At 38.8% G+C, this 18,188-nt stretch overlaps 1 protein-coding gene across 7 annotated transcripts in view; it reads right to left on the reverse strand.

Annotated features, from left to right (window-relative positions):
• The window catches only part of LOC100789451 (mediator of RNA polymerase II transcription subunit 25), a 35,311-nt gene extending 20,494 nt beyond the window's left edge, over positions 1-14,817 (reverse strand). For 6 of the 7 annotated variants that reach the window (XM_041017729.1, XM_041017727.1, XM_041017725.1 and 3 more), the window contains exons 1-5: positions 14,607-14,817; positions 14,356-14,460; positions 13,089-13,119; positions 12,605-12,665; positions 10,531-10,661 (exon numbers count right to left, since the gene is read on the reverse strand). In XM_041017729.1, the coding sequence (XP_040873663.1) occupies positions 10,531-10,661; positions 12,605-12,665; positions 13,089-13,119; positions 14,356-14,453 (321 nt within the window). In that variant the 5' untranslated portion in view covers positions 14,454-14,460; positions 14,607-14,817. The remainder of the gene's footprint in view (positions 1-10,530; positions 10,662-12,604; positions 12,666-13,088; positions 13,120-14,355; positions 14,461-14,606) is intronic. The other variant, XM_041017722.1, reaches the window with a different exon arrangement.
• Between the last annotated feature and the right edge of the window lie 3,371 nt (positions 14,818-18,188).

Below are 18,188 nucleotides of genomic sequence, written 5' to 3' on the forward strand. Positions count from 1 at the left end.
AGGATTACGAGTAGATCGAGTACCTTTCCTGATGGCAATAGGTCAATCTAAATCAGAGTGATGAGAAGAAGTAGAGGAAGAAGGATTCATGGTTTGAGGATCTGTTGGAGGAGGATGAGAATCACGAAGAGAAGACTCAGGCACTGTAGAACCAACTTGCCATGTCCTACGTTGATATGTAATAAGAGGTGGAGGAGCAACTTCAGCTGAACTTGGTGGAAGAGATGGGATTCCACTAACATTTTGACTGGAATTACCTAGTGGACAAGGATATGGAACTGGGAGGACTTGCTGGAGAGAAGAAGGATAGTCCAAGGAGGGTGAGAAGAAGGGTTTGTCCTCAAAAAAAGTTACATCAGCAGACATATAGTATCGTATTGTGGTTGGAGAATAACATTTGTAACCCTTTTGAAGACGAGAATAACCCAAAAAAACACATTTGATGGCCTTAGCAGAGAGTTTGTCTAAACCAGGAGAGAGATCATGAACAAAACAAGTACAACCAAATACTCTAGGAGAAACATGATATAATGGATCATGAGGAAAAATAATGGAGTGAGGGATTTGGTTTTCAAGAGAAGAAGGCATTTTGTTTATTAGGAAACAGGCAGTAAGAACTCCATCTCCTCAATGGTGTGTAGGAACATCAGGGAATATGCAGTTTCAAGGAGATGACGATTCTTTCTCTCTGCTATGTCATTTTGTTGTGATCTATGAGGACATGTGGACTAATGTAAAATACCTTTTGAGGATAAAAATGAGGATAAATCATGAGAAAAATATTCTTTAGCATTATCACTTCTGAAAATTTTAATGATTTTTCCAAATTGGTTCTTAATTTCATTAAAGAAAGACATGAATATAGGCAAAAGTTCATATTTGTCCTTCATTAGATAAACCCAAGTACATTTGGAGAATTCATCAATAAATGTTACAAAATGTCAAAAATCAAAAGATGTAACACGACTTGGTCCCCAAATATCAGAATGAATGATAGAGAAAGTCGAGTTACATCTTTGTGTAGTTTTGGGAAATGATGATCTAACATGTTTTTCTAGTTGACAAGACTCACATTCTAAGACTTGAAGATTCTTAAGACTAGGAACCATCATTTTCAACTTGGGTAGACTTGGATGACCCAGACGATGCAAAAGCTTGAGTTCTGAAGTTGCAAAACAGGACACAGGAAAGTTGGATTCTAAGTAATAAAGTCCTCGTGATTCACGTCCTTCTCCAATCAGACGACCCATACCATGTTCCTGAATAACAAAAGAATTAGCATTAAAGGTTACTGAACAATTAAACGAACGAGTCAACTGACTTAAAGAAATTAGGTTATAGGGAGAATGAGGAATAAATAACACAGAGTTCAACTTTAATGAAGAAGACAAAGAAACTTGACCAATTCCTTGATATGCAACTTTGAACCCATTAGCTACAGTAACAAAGTGAGGAGTTTTTGGAAAAGACATGGATGAAAAGGATGATTTGTTACCAGAGATATGATCAAAGGCACCTGGATCAAGTATCCAAGGACTAGGACCTTCCATAGATTGAGAAATACATGCTGTTGAGATACATGGTACAGAGAAAGATTGTGCTTGGTTGCTGGAATTTTCAGATTTGAGCCGCAAATATTCTTGGTACTCCTCATCAGAGAACTTAGACTCTGATTTTTCAGCTTTAGAGACATGGGCTACTTTATCAGGAAAGTCATGTAAGGAGTAACAATTTTCTTATGTGTGATCCATCCCCTTGCAATAGGTGCATTAAGGATGTCCACTCCTTCCACTACGGCCTCCTCTATTGTTGCGACCTCCTTTTCTTCCACGAGGTGCATCCATGGCTGATGTTTCCACGACTTCAGCTAAGTTTTCATCTTTCAACACCTGGGGCACACGAAGAAGTCTAGTAATGAAGAAGTCCATTGACGGAACTTGATCACCAGCAAGAACTTGATCACACACATGATCAAAATCTGAATGTAGACTTCTCAAAATCAGAACCATATAAAACTTGTTCAGTTTCCTATTTACTTCCTCCAACGAATCAACCACAAGAAACCTCTTCAGCTCTTCCACTGCCGCTCGAGCTTTACCTACGTGTGCAATCATATCATGGTTGGTTTGTTTGAGAGCAGCAACTTTCTGGGTTGCATCAAAGAGGCTTTGAATGTCGTTTGCAAATATCTCTTGGGCCTTCTTCCAACAGGAGCAACATGTTTTGAATGATCTAAGGATTTCCAAAACATTCGGCTCCACAGATTCTCATAACACAGCACACAATTGAAAATCAAGTTTTTCCCACTCAGCTTTCTTGTCGTTTGGGACAGCACTAACTCCCTTTTCCAAGTGGTCATGATGTCCTTGGCCAAGAAATCACAACTCCACTGAAGCTGACCAAGATAGGTAGTTTTTCCAGTTGAGTTTTGCATTAGTGATAGTGGAGGTTCCACAGGGCCGGAAGCAGCCATTTCTGGTCAAAAAGACGAAACACTAATAGAGAAAAAAGAGGAAACGCGAGGCTGACACGTTCCAAGTGGTCAAAACCGAAAACCAAGGGTTGAACCATACTCAAGACTGGCCGATGAAGCTACTGGAGTTGGTCTGGCGAGATTCCGACAGTAGGAAGGCGGTGCGTGGCCTTCACGCGCCGGAAATGATGCGCGATTGTGGTGGCGCGTGGATGACCTTCTGGCCACGCGACTTGCAGGGTTGGGTCGCGCTCCTCAAGGTGCACCCAACCCTGGTTTCGCCGGAAAATTAGACAGCGGCGACGAACAGTGGCCGGAGAACCCGCTCTGATGCCAAGTTGAAATTTGAATTTTGTGTGAAAAATCTCACACACTCATCTCATCTATTGCTTTTCAAATAGACACATGTATATAGAGTACAAAGAGAGAGAGAGGGACAGCTGTTCACAATGACACACACAGCTGTCCTCTGATTAAAGCTGAACTATGATAGCTACTATACACCAAACTACACACACTTTCAACAAAGGTGTTAGTCACAAAGTGGGTCTCGATTCTCAAATAGAAAAGATGAGAAGTGTGGAAGAACAATTGGGTTAGGGTTATGTTCTGATAAAGGAATGGAAAATGTCAAGATTGCCTTTAAGAAACTGCCAAAATGGCATGGTTTCAAGGGCCAAAAAAGGTTTAAACCCCTCAATATAGAAGCTTTATAGCACCAAGATTTCGGGGATACAATGGTGAAAGCGAAGGGAAAATGCAGCACGAATCAATTTTTGTAGGGGCTGACAGCCACTACACTGTGATATCACTGTGAAAGTGCACTACTAATAACTGTGGTTCAACTATAATGAAAATTGTGAGCATTCCAACTCAGCTCCTGAACTTGCTTTATAAGATCATTTTCGTTAACTTAAATTCAGTTCAAACATACATCTGCCACTAAAACTGCACAGCAGTATAACTACCACAGTGATCCACCATTATTTAGCTCAAACACTTGAATTATTTTGTAGTTAAATTCTTTTTTCATGCACTAAACTATTTTTTTTTATCAGCAAACATAATATTATATATTAATTGAGTACCAGAGGTACCGACAATACAAGTAGCAGTCCAGATTTGGCCCCAACACAGTTTGAACCAATCTGAAAGAACATATAGGTTATACAGAAATCTGCACTAATATTCTATCCTATTCTATTTAGGAACCCTGCTCTGATGTTGGAAGACCAGTAATTATAGTGTGTATTAAAATCCTTCTCCAAATTTGTGAGCCACGTCCATAGTAAGAAAATTGCATCATCTAGGATTCCGTTGGCATTGAATGAGCCATTTGAGAAGATAATAGTATTCCTGTGCTTCCAAATGGTCCATGTCAGTGTCATCCACCACCATTTCCATCTATTAGACCTCATTCCCTCTGTCACTCCATAAATATGTTGAAGAAAGTGGTGCCTTGGATGGTTTAGGAAAGCACCCGACAAGTTCACCCAAGATAAAGATTCCCACCATATTGGAATGATCTTTCTGCACAAGAAGAATAGGTGACCTGCACTCTCCTCCTCAACTCCGCAGAATGGACATCGTGAATCTCCAAGCTGAATCTGTCGCCTCCGCAAGTTTACTCTAGTTGGTAGTCTATCTCTTATTAGTCTCCATGCAAATATAACAATTTTCGACGGAAGCTTGATCTTTCACAGCTCCTCAAACGCTCCATCTTGTTGCTGTTCAACTATTTCCCCCCGAAACACATAGTAGGCTGATTTAGCCGTGTACTGCCCACCCGGGTCTGCCTTTCACACCCATTGATCAGTTTTGTGTGGCTGAATTGGGTGGCTTGTAACATCTGATAAGAATGACACCGCCAAATCTACTTCGCTATCAAACAGTGGTCTTCTCCACCTAAAGTCCCATTCCCAACCTGCATCTTTGATGGCCCCATATGCTGTATACTTTGGTGTTGCTGAGTAGAAATGCTATACAACCTAGGGAATCTTGCAAGTAATGGCTCCTCTCCCCCATCCATGCATCCTCCCAAAATTTGAACTTATCCCCACAACCAACCCTCCATGCTGTTTTATTCTTCATTATCGCTCCATGATGCGATTGATTAAGCACTAGCTTTAGATCCCTCCACCATACCGATTCGCCCTTCCTCTAGTTATTTCGCTTAAACCCCTCCATCCAACATACTTCGATTCTAATACCCTAGCCCACAACTCCCCTTGACTATGAAACAAGTTCCACTTCCACTTGCCCAGCAGTGATGAATTGAATAAGTTAATATCTTTGACTCCCAGTCCCCCATCTTCCTTTTGCAAGCATACAGTTTCCCATTTGACCCAAGCTATTTTGTGTTGCTCCTGATCCCCTCCCCATAGAAACCTTCTTTGAATTCTGACTAACTTATCCACGACCTTATCGAGTACCCTGAAAAAAGAGAAAAAGTAAATAGGAATGGACGTTAGCACTGACTTTATAAGAGTCACTCTCCCCCCAAAAGACAAGTGTCTTTGCTTCCATTTCGCTAACTTTCTCTCACACTTAGATATGATAAGGACCCATGTCTGATATGATCTCGGATTTGCTCCAATAGGAACACCAAGGTATGTGAAAGGGAATGTCAACATGCTACAATTGAGGTAATCAGCTGCCTCATTTTTCCATGAATCCGACACCCCAAAAGCACCAAAGCCACTCTTAGCAAAGTTAATTTTGAGGTCCGACACTAACTCGAAAGCCCTCAATATTGCTTTAATTGCTCTCACATTCTCCATTGATGCCTCCCCAAAGAAGATTGTGTCATCCGCATACTGGAGCAGACTAACCTCCACCTTGTTTTTACCAACTAAGAAGCCCCTGAACAAACCCTTCTGGAGCGCTTGTGACATAATGCCATAGAGTGCCTCTGCCACTATATTAAAGAGGAAAGGTGATAATGGGTCTCCTTGTCTGAGCCCTCTCTGAGGCTTGAATTGTGCTGAAGGGCTACCATTCACGAGGACTGAAACAGATGCTGATTTTAGACACCCCTCCACCCACTGAATCCATTAGGAGCAGAAACCCATTCTTTTCAACATATAAATTAGAAATCCCCAAGACACAGAATCATACGCCTTCTCATAATCCACTTTGAATACCAAGCACGGTTTTTGGTACCTTTTGGCCTCATCAACGACCTCGTTTGCAATCAATACGCTATGTAACATGTGTCTTCCTTCTAAAAATGTTGATTGCCTTTCATGTATAATAAAAGGCATAACATTCTTCAATCTATTAGCCAGTATCTTCGCAACTATCTTATATGTGCATCCTATCAATGAGATAAGTCGGTAGTCGCTCAGTATTTGGGGATCCGGTACCTTGGGTATCAAGGCTATGAAAGATGCATTCAAGCCCTTTGAAAAAATTTCATTGACATAGAATTCATTCAAGAAGCGCAGGACATCGGGCTTGATGATATGCCAGAATTGTTTGATGAATTTGAAGGTTAATCCATCTGGTCCCGGACTCTTATCACTCCCACATTCCCATACAGCCCTTTTTACCTCCTCCTCCTGAAAACGCTGCACCAACGTCTCATTTTGGTGATTATCTATGGTCTGGAAACATAATCCATCCAAAGTAGGTCTGTCAATCACATTCTCTTGAAACCGTTGCTCAAAGAACACCTTCACTGCCTCTTTGACTGTTGCCGGCTCCTCCGACCATGTCCCATCAATCAACAACCCTTTCAGGCAATTATTTCTTCTACTAGCATTGATCATGAGATGGAAGTATCTAGAATTGCAGTCGACTTCTTTGATCCATCTAGATCTTGCCTTCTGTCTTAGTAACGACTCATGTGATCGAGCCGCCACCCATAAATCCTCCTGAAGCTGCTTCCTGGTCATCACCTCCAGATAAGATAACTGTCTGTCAACTGTAACCTCTTCCATCTTATTCAAATCTTCTTGAATCTTCATGTATTTGTTAAAAGTATCCCCAAATTGTTCTCTATTCCACACCTTAAGTCTGTTCTTGAGGGCTTTTATTTTTTCTTTTAGAACATAACCTCCCCACCCACTCTGCTGGTTGGATGTCCAGCTCTCCTCAACAGCTTTCTTGAACGAGGTGTCATTTAACCAGCAATCCATGATTCTGAAAGGCTTAGGGCCCCAATCAATACTTTTAGATCGAAGTAGTACCGGACAATGGTCAGAGAAATTCCTCTCCATTGTGTAGAGTTGATCCAGGCCATCTGGAAAGCCATTATGGAGATATGAAGAATCTATCCAACTTGCTCCTTGCTGATCCATTAGGTTTTACCCATGTATACTTGCTGTCCACCCATGGCGCTTCCTCAACCTCCAGATCTTCAATCCATGCGTTGAATTCTCTAGACCCACAATCCTACAAGCTCCTGAGGCACGCACCAAATCTCTCTAAAGAATTTCTAATACTGTTGAAATCTCCCAAAATGCACCATAATCCACCTGGGCTCTGAGATTTCAGTTGTTTGATAGACTCCCATAATACTCGCTTACTTTGAATGTCACATGGTGAGTAGATGCTTATAATATTCACTGTTTGAGCCTCTTGAATCCACTTCCCAACCAAGAATACGAAAACCAGTCCCAATTATCTTCCTCTCAAGTTTGAAAGTCTTGTCGCTCCATAGGCACAAAATACCACTAGCCGTGTTAACTGCAGGCTGGTCACCCCACCTAACCTCAGATTCCCCCCATAAAGATTGACACATAGATCTCTCAACCACCTCCTTTTTGGTTTCCTGAAGGCACAACATATCTATCTTTTGCTTGATGATCATCCTTCTAATTGCCGGCCACTTTACCCCCCTCCCTAAATCTCTTACATTGTATGTGATGATATTCATTGACAAAGTTTCCTTCCTCCCAATCTTTGTGGCTCTGTCATGTCCCTTTCTTTCATGTATACTAATTGCTGCATGTGGTTCTCCTGCCCATTCTGATATGACACTCCTAACTCTTTTGTCATCTCCCATAGTTTTCCGGCCTCCTGAATATAATTTATGTCCTGGTCTGCTCCCTGTTGTGATGATTTTTCACCTTAAAAGTGCTGGCCTTCTTGCTCTTGGTCACTTATCTGCATGTGCGTATCTATTTTTCTATCCTGTCGAGTTGTAGCTATTTGCTCTTCCTCATTTACCTCCGTATGGTTCTGTGAGCAAATATTGTATATTTTCTTTTTGCAGCTTCTTTTTCACAAATACACACTGAAGGAATTTGTCTTGTTTCCTTGGGCTGTTGAATTAATAATCTCCTGCTGGGTTACTAATGTGTTGGGGGTGTAGGTAGTAAAACCCAGCCCACTTATTTCTCCCACCTCCATGTCACGTGCCACTGCCCCTTTTATTTGAGGCTCACCTTTTTCAAAAGCTTCAACGGTCTCCTCTGTACCCACCTTTCCTTCTTCATGCTTCTTCTCTCACTTCCTTGCAGGGGTTCAAATCCCGTAAGGGCTTTCTTTCCCTAAATCGCCCAACTCTGGCTCCTCCACTCCTATGCTGTCCCCTTCGTAGGTTGCGTTTTGGGGTTTGGTTGCGCCATCCCTGTCAGCGCTGACCTTGTAGCGGTCCTTAGCACGATCATTACGATCCATGCAATTATCCTCTGGTTCGTTTCCCGAATCTCGACCAGCGGGTAAAAGCGGGACAGGTTCCACTTCTGCCGTGCCGTGGATAGCCTCCTCCATCAGCGTCTCCGCCGTAGCAAGCACACCTAGTTTTTCTCCGCCTTCGCTGACCGCCACTAGCTCCACGATTTGGTGTTTGGCTGCTCCGTCACCTTCTCTGTTATCCTGGGTCTGGTCGTGCATCTTGAGCCCTTGGTCCACAATCTTATCCACTGGGTCATGGATTTGGTTGCACCCAATGGATAATGATCTTACCGACACCGGTTCCGATGCACTGTAATAATGCTCCTTCTCCAACGCCGTCGTCAGTTCCGGCGGCATTCTTCGCCCCATCGTCTTCTCCATCATCTCTTCCCAAATCGCCATCTCCTCTGTCTCCCCCGTCACCCACGGCGCAACCATTTCGCTTTCCTCCAACAAGATATCCTCCGATGAGCTGTACTCCGCCCCCCCCCCCCCCCCCGACATCGACAAGTAGTGGAGTATGCCCCGTTTTCTTCTATTACTCTTACCGTGAAAACTTCCCCTTGGATATGAACTTTTACTGTGTGTTGAATCAACGCCGGCCATGGTGTCTTTACCAGGATCCTAGCCCTATCCATTTTCCTCAATTCCTCAACATCATCGTCGACATCCACCGCTTTTCCAATTCCCGCCACTATCTTCGTCATCTGTTGCGAGTCCAAAGCCATTAGAGGTATTCCCCACACCTGCACCCATGTGAGTCTATAACCTGCTCTCACTATCGGGTTCCATCTTTCTAGCGAACAAAACAGGACATCCCTCCCCTCTTCCTCCCTCTCCATCATTTGTCTGGCCTTTTCTTCTGTAAGTCCAAGGATCATAACCATGTCGTCCCCAATATATTTCGGCATTGTGTTCAGTCCAAAATCCCATAGCATGTCTTCCTCAAGTCTATCAAACATGGTGAGATTTTTTAGTCTCCCCACCCATGCGTCCTGCAGCCATTTTCTCCCTGATAGCGGTATGTCAAGGTGCACTTCCGAACTGGAACTATGGTTTACATATTTCGCACCTGTTGGTGGAATCTGCTGGGCCATTCTTGGATTTCTCCTCGCAACAACGTCCGCAAATGTTTCACGCTTAAGGTCCGGAACCTCTTGGTATTTCTTTGTCTAGTATCCTCCTCTCCTTTCCTGAGTCTGTTGTCTAGTGAGTGGTGGGACTCTATTCTCTGGTTGTCTCCATCCATGTGCAGCTCTGTCGTATTTTGGAATGTTAACATATAGTTTTAATCCTCCCAACACAATATTGTCCAGACGCCTCTCCAGCTGATTCACATCATCCACTCCCTTAAATCTCGCGAAGCCATATCTCCTGCCATTTCTATTTCTCTTCTTGGATATGAAAATCTCTCTTACATCTCCCACCTTTTTTAAGTGCTGCCACAGGTCGCCCTCCGTTGCGTCTTCGGGGAAATGAGTGAAATAGAACGAAGAAATATTGTGATGGTCCCTCCAGTTGACCCCCACATAGCTCTGTCGGCCTCCCTTTCCCATTTTCGATGATATTCAGACCTGGGTCCCCCTTCTCTCTCACTCTCACACTCTCATTCCTCTCCTTTCTGGTTCTCACTCTCACCCACCCATCGTTTGTCTCACCGGTGTATCGCTCTCTCTCTTTCGCTCTCATTCTCTCCCGTTTCCTAGAGTTTTTTCATGCACTAAACTATTACTATTGAGATATATATGCACTTCTAATAATTAATGAAACCTCAGAAAACAGAATGTATTATTTATGGAAATTAAAAGAGAGCCTGAGCTCATTCAAGAGGGAAAACACCAGAGCCGAGCTCCTCAGAACAAATTCTCTGTCCAAAATTACCCAGAAATTGACTAACTGCCTTCCGCTATTCTTTCACACACCCTATAGCACGCTGCGTGGCACAACAACCTGCCAGGTTAGCTTCTAACTAACTCACTCTCTACCCCCTTCGCTTTCCTACAGGTATACACCTTCCAAATCTTGGGCTTGTCCTGTTTGGAGCCCAATAAGTGATCCATGCCTTGCTCAGTCTCACTCTCAACATTCAGTGCTCCATCAGAGATGTGTATGCACATCAAAGTTCCAATAGTTAAACATGGGAAATTTTCTAAGTACCATAACTCTCACTGTGAACCAGACCTTGTCCTATATCCCCCAAATGTTAGCCCGCACTATTCAATCTATTACATAAGAATATTTTGATCAAAATAAATAAATCCAATAATCAGAATAAGAAAGCAAAACACTCATACACATGTGAATTTGTGTAGTGAGAGAGAGTAAAGAAGTAAAAGGAAACAACATAAAGAAATGATCATGATTGGATATAAATATGAAATGAACATTGAAAGAATACAAGCAAACAGGAAACTAAATGTAGACAGTATGCATACCATCAGAGCTTCAGCAAGCCCTTCAGCAATCACTGCATCATTAAAACCGCCACCGCTAAAGGGTATAGATGATAGCCACAGGAAGAAAACATCTGGGTCTCTAGTCCAGCCAGTCCGTTGCACAAGACAATCTGCATCCAATGATGATGAACTAAGTAAACATATTCAGTAGACTAACCAAGAGATTATATTGCATATAATTTTGTCAGTGTAAAGCCAGGCAGAATTCAAGCACCATAATCCAAGAGATTATATTCTCAATAAATGGGGCATAGATAACTGTGAGATTATGTTTTGATATGATTCTTGATATTATATTTATTAGTAGAATATTCTATTTCCTATTAATCAATAATTGATCTTGTAATCAATACTGATTCCCTTTTCCATATTATGAATAGCATGAGGTGTGGTCTACATTGACACACAACTTACAGCAAATACTTCATATATGGTATCAAAGCACAGGTTATTCTTGACAGAGGAATATCGAAAACTATCCCCCGCCAAGGACAATAGACCTATTGTCCCTAGTGGACCTTTCTAGCCGTTACACTTATTCCAACAACCCTTTCTCCTTTTCCAGCCACCACCAGCCGCCGTCACTTATCCAGCGACCCACTGTCCTAGTGGACCTTCCTGCTCGCTATCCTTCTTCTAATGACCCTCTTTCATCTGTTTCCGCTTTCATGTGGTATTTTCACCTTTTCCAATGATCTTTCCAACCAATGGCCACATCATCTAACTTGCCTTCCACAGATCTACAAAACGGTGGTTACGGCATTGGCATCCAACATCTCATGTGCCAAACAACACTTCCACACTCCACTATGACGGCATGTCCAATGATGAGGTCACCCACCCTAAACGACCCTAACTAAGAAGTTTTGTGTCAAATGGAGCTCTTTTCCTTAAGGTTTCCCTCTATTTACCTTTTTCACGCAGTCCCTATTCACAGTGAATAGTACTGCACGACTGCTTTGCCCTTGTGAGACAAACATCCCGATGCCTTTTCGTCAAACCTCACCTTCGACCACTATCATCCATCGCTGAAGACCCACCACGCTGTCCACATGCGTAGCCAACTCAAAACATTGTCGTACGCGACCCCGTGCAAGGCCCTAGTGCATGAAGTTCACACACACGACTCATGACGCATCTCTGGCCAACGTCACATTGGTCTTCTCTCCCTCTACCTCAAGGCGTCCCTGGTGGACCTTTCCGCTTTTTTTTTTCACAGGTGAACAATGCCCATCATCATCGCCAAAGGCCACCACATCGTCCACGACTCCATGTGCGCAGCCAACTCAAAACACCGCCGCACGCAACCCCATGCAGGGCCTTGGCGTGTGAGGTTCACGCACACATCGCGTGACGCATCTCCAACGAGCATCACACTGGTCTCCATCGTCATTGCGAGCCTTTGTTGGCTGCTGCAAAGCCATGTTTATCCGGCACAACCACACGACTCGAACCGCCTTTAGTTTCTATAAGGTTTACCACATTTGTAACAAGCTTGGTTCATATCACACATCTGGTCCAACTTGAGGGGGAGTGTGAGATTATGCTTTGATATTATTCCTGATATTATATTTATTATTAGATTATTCTATTTACCGTTAATCTGAGATTGATTAATCTTCTAACCAATATCGATTCCTTTTTCCATATTATAAATAGCATGAGGTGTGATCTACATTGACACACAACTTACAGTACATCATTCTTGTAATAACCTTCGTCAAGTTTCTAGTTTAACTTTCAATTAAGAAAAAAAAACACATTGCACAAATTTTATAAATATAAACTATTTGTTTTATTTTTCACACCCGTGAGTTGCTGAAATTTTATTTTTAGAAATGATTTTTCTTTGTTCCTTTTTCCTTTTTGTAATACATAAGGTATGAAATTATTAGAAATGCAAGCCAGCTGTAAATAAAAAGGAAAATGAACTGGCAGAGTATTGCTGCAACATTAGTTCTATAAGTTTTGAAAGAAAAAAAACTCTGAATCAACAGTTTTTAAACAGCCATGATTCTTGTAACATGAAAAAAGAAAATTAGCAAAACTATACCAGAATAACATCCATGAGTATTATAGGAGACTAAAGCAAACTCCACACTAGAAGAAGAGTTCTGCAAAAGAAAGGGGAAAATATAAATTTAATAGATGAACCATGCAATCATATTATTCAGCAAGACAGAAAGAATATCACACATACTAGTATGATTTCAACAAATTCACTTTTGACCTCTCTAAACAATCAATGGGCTAGCAAAACCTTTTTTCAGTTAGTAAAGTAGTAACTAATAATATTAATATATATAATAGTATTTTGCCACATCAAGAGAAACTTTAGGCTTAAAGCTTAGCTACTTCTGTTGGCAGGCCATCAGGAAAGAATACTTCTTTCCGAAGTCCATCAAAATTACTAAGACATTAACCTAATAAGATATAAACCTAATAAATCAGAAGTGTGCAGTGACACATTAGATACTATAATTTTCTCATTTTTACTGAAGATTGTGAAATTTTCATCAAAGCAAAATGCATATTACCTGCACAGTTGAGACATTTTCACCAAAACACCTGTACAAATACCAAAGTAGGTTAAAACAGGTGCTTTGCATCCTCTATGACAATGTGTAACCTCGAAAATAACTTGAGCAGTACGACAACAGGAGAAAACTGAAATTTGCATATAAACAAAAATGGAAGTGGAAGTATGGAACCTTTAGGCATGATAGCCAATGCATGGTTTTTATTGAATATCAAAGTCCTAGGCAGATGAGGAACTAGACTAGCTTGTCAAGCTAAGACTTCTGCTGAATTCCAAATCTCAAAATACTATGTTTACAAGTACAGAACTAATAAATATATCGTCCTGCCCTTTTGTACTGGATCAGACACTGTTACCTATTTAACATAGCAGAGCAGGCACTATCATTCAGAAAAAGATCATTTGGATTTTGGAATTTTTGGTGAATTCAGTGTAATCTGAGTTAGAGCAGTTTCTCAACACCTGGCTACTCAACAATTTTTATTTTTTTTTAAATGTAAGCAGCTTGAGAATGACTCTAAGATGATTAAATGTGGCTTGGGGGTATAACTAGTTATCCCTTAGGTATTAGCTAAATCAGTTTTTCCCAAAAAAATGACAACTTTTCAGGTAAATTTAGAGATCTTTCATCTTTCTTTTCAATTTTCCTATGTTCATCTTTCTATTTAATCAAACTCATTCATCCTTGCTTGTGACATGTGTTATTTATTAGGATTTGTTAATTTTTTATTATAAATGTTTCCACATCAATAAACATTTTATATTCTTTATTTGTATTATTTAAAAAAAATATTAACAGGCATGTACCTTTCAACACCTGTGTTTCTCTTTTTCTTTTTCGAAATCAATAACAATCAACCCAAACGAACCAGTTTGCGCACAGCACCAAAATCAAAGTTTCTTAACTAATATCAAAAACAAAAGAAAATTCCCAATTTCTTTTTTTTTCTTTTATCTTTCTTTTCTGAATCAATAACAATCAAGCAACCAAAACGAACCACACTTTGAGCAAAGCACCAAAATCAAAATCAGAACCTAACACACCAACAAGAAAAAAGAAAGGAAAAGAAAACCCCTAATTTGAAAGGAAAAATGGAGATATAAGGTGGATTGGATGGTTAAGGGAGAATGGAAGAAGAGGAAGGTTGCGGGTTCGATCCCTCTACTAACAAAACTAATATTTGTCAATAAAAAAAAATTGAAAGGAAAAATTGAAACTAGTATTAAAATTGATAGAAAAAAAGTGGAAGAGAAGAGAAAAGAACCTGATAATCTTGTCGAGATAATCCCTCAGAATGGTCTCCCAATAGGGTCCCATGGCGGCGGTGCTTTCCACAACGACGATAAGCCGTTTTGCCGCCATCACGCCGCTGATTCTCAGAAAAAGCAAAAAATGTTAGGTTTTCATCAACTTCTGAACAGTAAAGGTTTCAATTTATACGAGAAATTGAATTAATTGAAAGAATCGTAGTATATTGCAGAGATGGAAAGTCGTAGGGTGCATTCAAGGGATTACCATAACTGCAAAATGAAATGAATTAAGAAAGAAGCGCACACTGTTTTGTTTTTTTCGAATTAATTTTTGGGCGTGGGATGAATGCAGTGGCGGGTGGCCACTGGGCAGTGCTGTGTTCAGTGCCACTCCCGCGAGCATTTTGATTTAAATGTGTCTGAACTCTGAACTCAGAACTCGGAACTCAGAAAGACGTTTGTGTTGACTTCTGTAGTGCCAGTTGTGCCTACAAGGGAGAATTTGGTAAATGACACAATGTTATTAAAAGTTTTTCACTCATGCATTAAATATTAGTTTAATTATTCTGCTGGCATCCATGACTTTTTTACCCAAATAATATAAATAAATATTTATCTAAATAATATAACTTAATTTTTATTTACACAAATAATATAAATCATTATGCAAGATGACAGTTTTATTTATAAAAAAAAACGGACTTTAGAAATCTGTTTCTAAAAAATTGATTTCTAAAATATGTTTTTTTTACCTAGTTTACAAATCAATTCCTAAGTAATCAACTTCTAAGTTAGACTTTTTTTAACTCAATTTAGAAATCATTTATTAATTTTTTATTTTGTTTTTTATTTCTTTTATTTTTTTTGTTTTTTAAAATTGTTTTCATTTTTCCTTTTTAATTATCTATATTTATGTTTAAATTGTTTAAACTGAAAATAATTTTATTTTGAGAACACTTTGTATTTTTTATTTATTTTAATTTTATTTTTGTATTATTGAATTTTAAAAAAAAAATGAGAACACGTTGTAGTTTGAGACCTGTTTTTTTAAAAGAAAAACATGAATAAAATAAAATATTTAACCTAACAAGACGATAAACTATAATAATTTATTTTATAAATATTAAGAATACTTACACATATTCTGTCGAACGTATTCCTTCGTATATTTTACTTTCTAATTCATATTATAATTATTAAATAGATTTATTTTAAAATATTTTACTAAAATGAAATAAGATTTATTTAAAAATTGTTTAATTAAAAAGCAATTTTAAAATGATACTACTACTAACTACTATGAAGATGTGTTGTTACTTGTTACTATAACTTATAACTTATTTGTTATTTTTCACAAGGGTTTGGAATTTTAATTAATATGAGATGGTTTTTGAACTAGTAAGTTCAATTTCAAAAACATTTATATTTTAGCATATTTATTTGAAAACTTAAAATTATAGACTATAGAAGATTTTTTTTTTAATTTGATAGTTTTGAAAAAGTAAAATTATAGTTTAACGCCTAAGGTAATTTAATAGTTTTATAAACTTTCGAAATTTAATAGTTTAACGTGGGTATATTTTATTTACGATGATTGATTTATTTGATTAAGTTTTTAAAATATAAATGAGTTTGTTTAAACTTAAAAAAAAATTTAAAAAAATATTTTTTAATGAGTAGATAAGGGAGGTGTTTGCTTAAATTTATTTCTTGATAAAAATATTTATTTCTAATTTATATTGTTTATTTTTATTTCTTAGTTTAAAAGTTCTTTTGATGCAATAATTGATTGATTGACCATGACTACCAAAAAATATATATATATATATAGAGAGAGAGAGAGACCTTTATATTTTCATTTTATTTGGTTATTAAAATATATATTTGAAACTAAAAAAAACATATGTAACCAACAAGTTGAATTGAACTAAAATATTTAAATTGCAAAATATATATAAAATTACCAATAATAGAACAAAATATTTAAATTTGAAACAATAGAACAAAATTTAAAAAATACAAAGAATATGACATAAACTTAACGTTGTTGGCTTGAGTCTATACGGTGGAAGCAATTTTTCTTTGAATGGTCTGAGATGCGACACATGGAACATCGCTTTGGTTGATCTGATTCTCAAATATCCATTTCGACGTGGATATGAGAGGAGACAGGACGACCCTTAGAATTTCTTTTCTTGTTTGGGTCGAGGTAGATTATTGGCTCGTGAAATGGTGGCCAATACGCTTCGTTGCACAATTCTCCAAACAATCCTTTGTGTACATTGGAGACACTTTCCACTGTATACACAGGATGTATGTAGTTCCTGTACTCATGGTGAGCATGCTTACAACAAGGAACAACATGAGAACAAGGCATGTGCAATTTTTGGAAGTCACACCACCTTTCATCCAGTCTAACCATGAAATTTCCAGCGGGTCGAACCTCTCTCGGGTTTATTGTCTCCTGGACCAAGAATCGTGTGTCGCATCGATCGAACTCAAGAATAATGTGATTATTTGTCTTTCTCTGTGCATCTTCAATGGTCTTGTTTAGTACTTGCATATAAATTTGACCAGATGTAAAAATTGTTGTGACTTCTCTCCCTTTTTTATTGAACAATGCATTACACCTTAGTTATGTTGATTTTACTGGCGCACTTATTAGCAAATTTCTTGATTTCTTGAGTACTGAATTAATCGACACAGCAAAATTAGTGGTCATGTGTCCCCATTATCGGTCATCATCCCATGCGAGAGTCCATTTTTCTTGCAAAATCTCACTAAGCCAATTAATTGCTTGATGACCATTTGTTTCCTCCCTCATAATGTCATAGTAGCAATTGAATGTAGGCTTTATCCTTGCATATGTTGAGTAGTTATAAACGTACAGTTTCAATATTGTGAATAATACAAAATGAAGCGATATTTAATATGAAGAAAAAGAAGTTTAGCCCTCACCCATATTAATAGTTAGTTTTTTTATGTTATTGTACTTGAACCTCCTCATGTAATTTTGTGCAATGTGTCAAATGCAGAACACGTGCACAAAATTATGTGTCATCCACCCACTATCATGTCTTGAGTAGGTACTTTTTATTAACTCATGTCTATCTAAAATCAAACATAGACCATGTTGTGGAGTGACATGCCTTCTTAAATTTTGGAGGAAGAAGAGCCATGCTTCCATTGTTTCATTCTCGACAATAGAAAAGGCTATTGGAAGGATTTTATTGTCGTCATCTTGTGCGACTGTCACAAGGAGGATCTCCTTGTACTTCTGTACAACCATGTTTCATCGACTTGAACCATAGGCTTGCAATATTGAAACCCATCGATACACGATCCAAAACTCCAAAAAAGACTATGGAATTTCACGAAACCCTCTACTGTTTGACCTCCTTGTGGTGGCATTGGCAGTATTTCCTTCTCCACAACCATACCAGGAAAAATTGTTGCATAACTTGCAACAAATCTCGATAAATCATGGAACGATCTTTCCCAGTTGTTGTAGATGTTTTCAATGGCCTTTTTCTTTGTCAACCATGTTTTTCGGTACGTGGTAGTGTATCCTTCAGTGCTTTTGATGTGTGATATCAAGACTGACACTGAAGTTGATGGATCGTTTTCAATCAATGCGTGGATGCTTTTATTGATGAGCATATACGATAACTTTGTATGATCTTGTGAGATTGATGGATTTGAACATGTATGGGATTCATGAAACTTTCTTATTTCCCACTACTTACTTGCAAGGATGTATGATGCCCTACACCCCCAGGCAACACTATCATCATCACAAATGACAATTAACTTTATTGAGTTTGATAGTTGTGTCTTATAGTTAGCT

Source organism: Glycine max, chromosome 1 (genome assembly GCF_000004515.6).
Source record: "Glycine max cultivar Williams 82 chromosome 1, Glycine_max_v4.0, whole genome shotgun sequence".
NCBI lineage: Eukaryota > Viridiplantae > Streptophyta > Magnoliopsida > Fabales > Fabaceae > Glycine > Glycine max.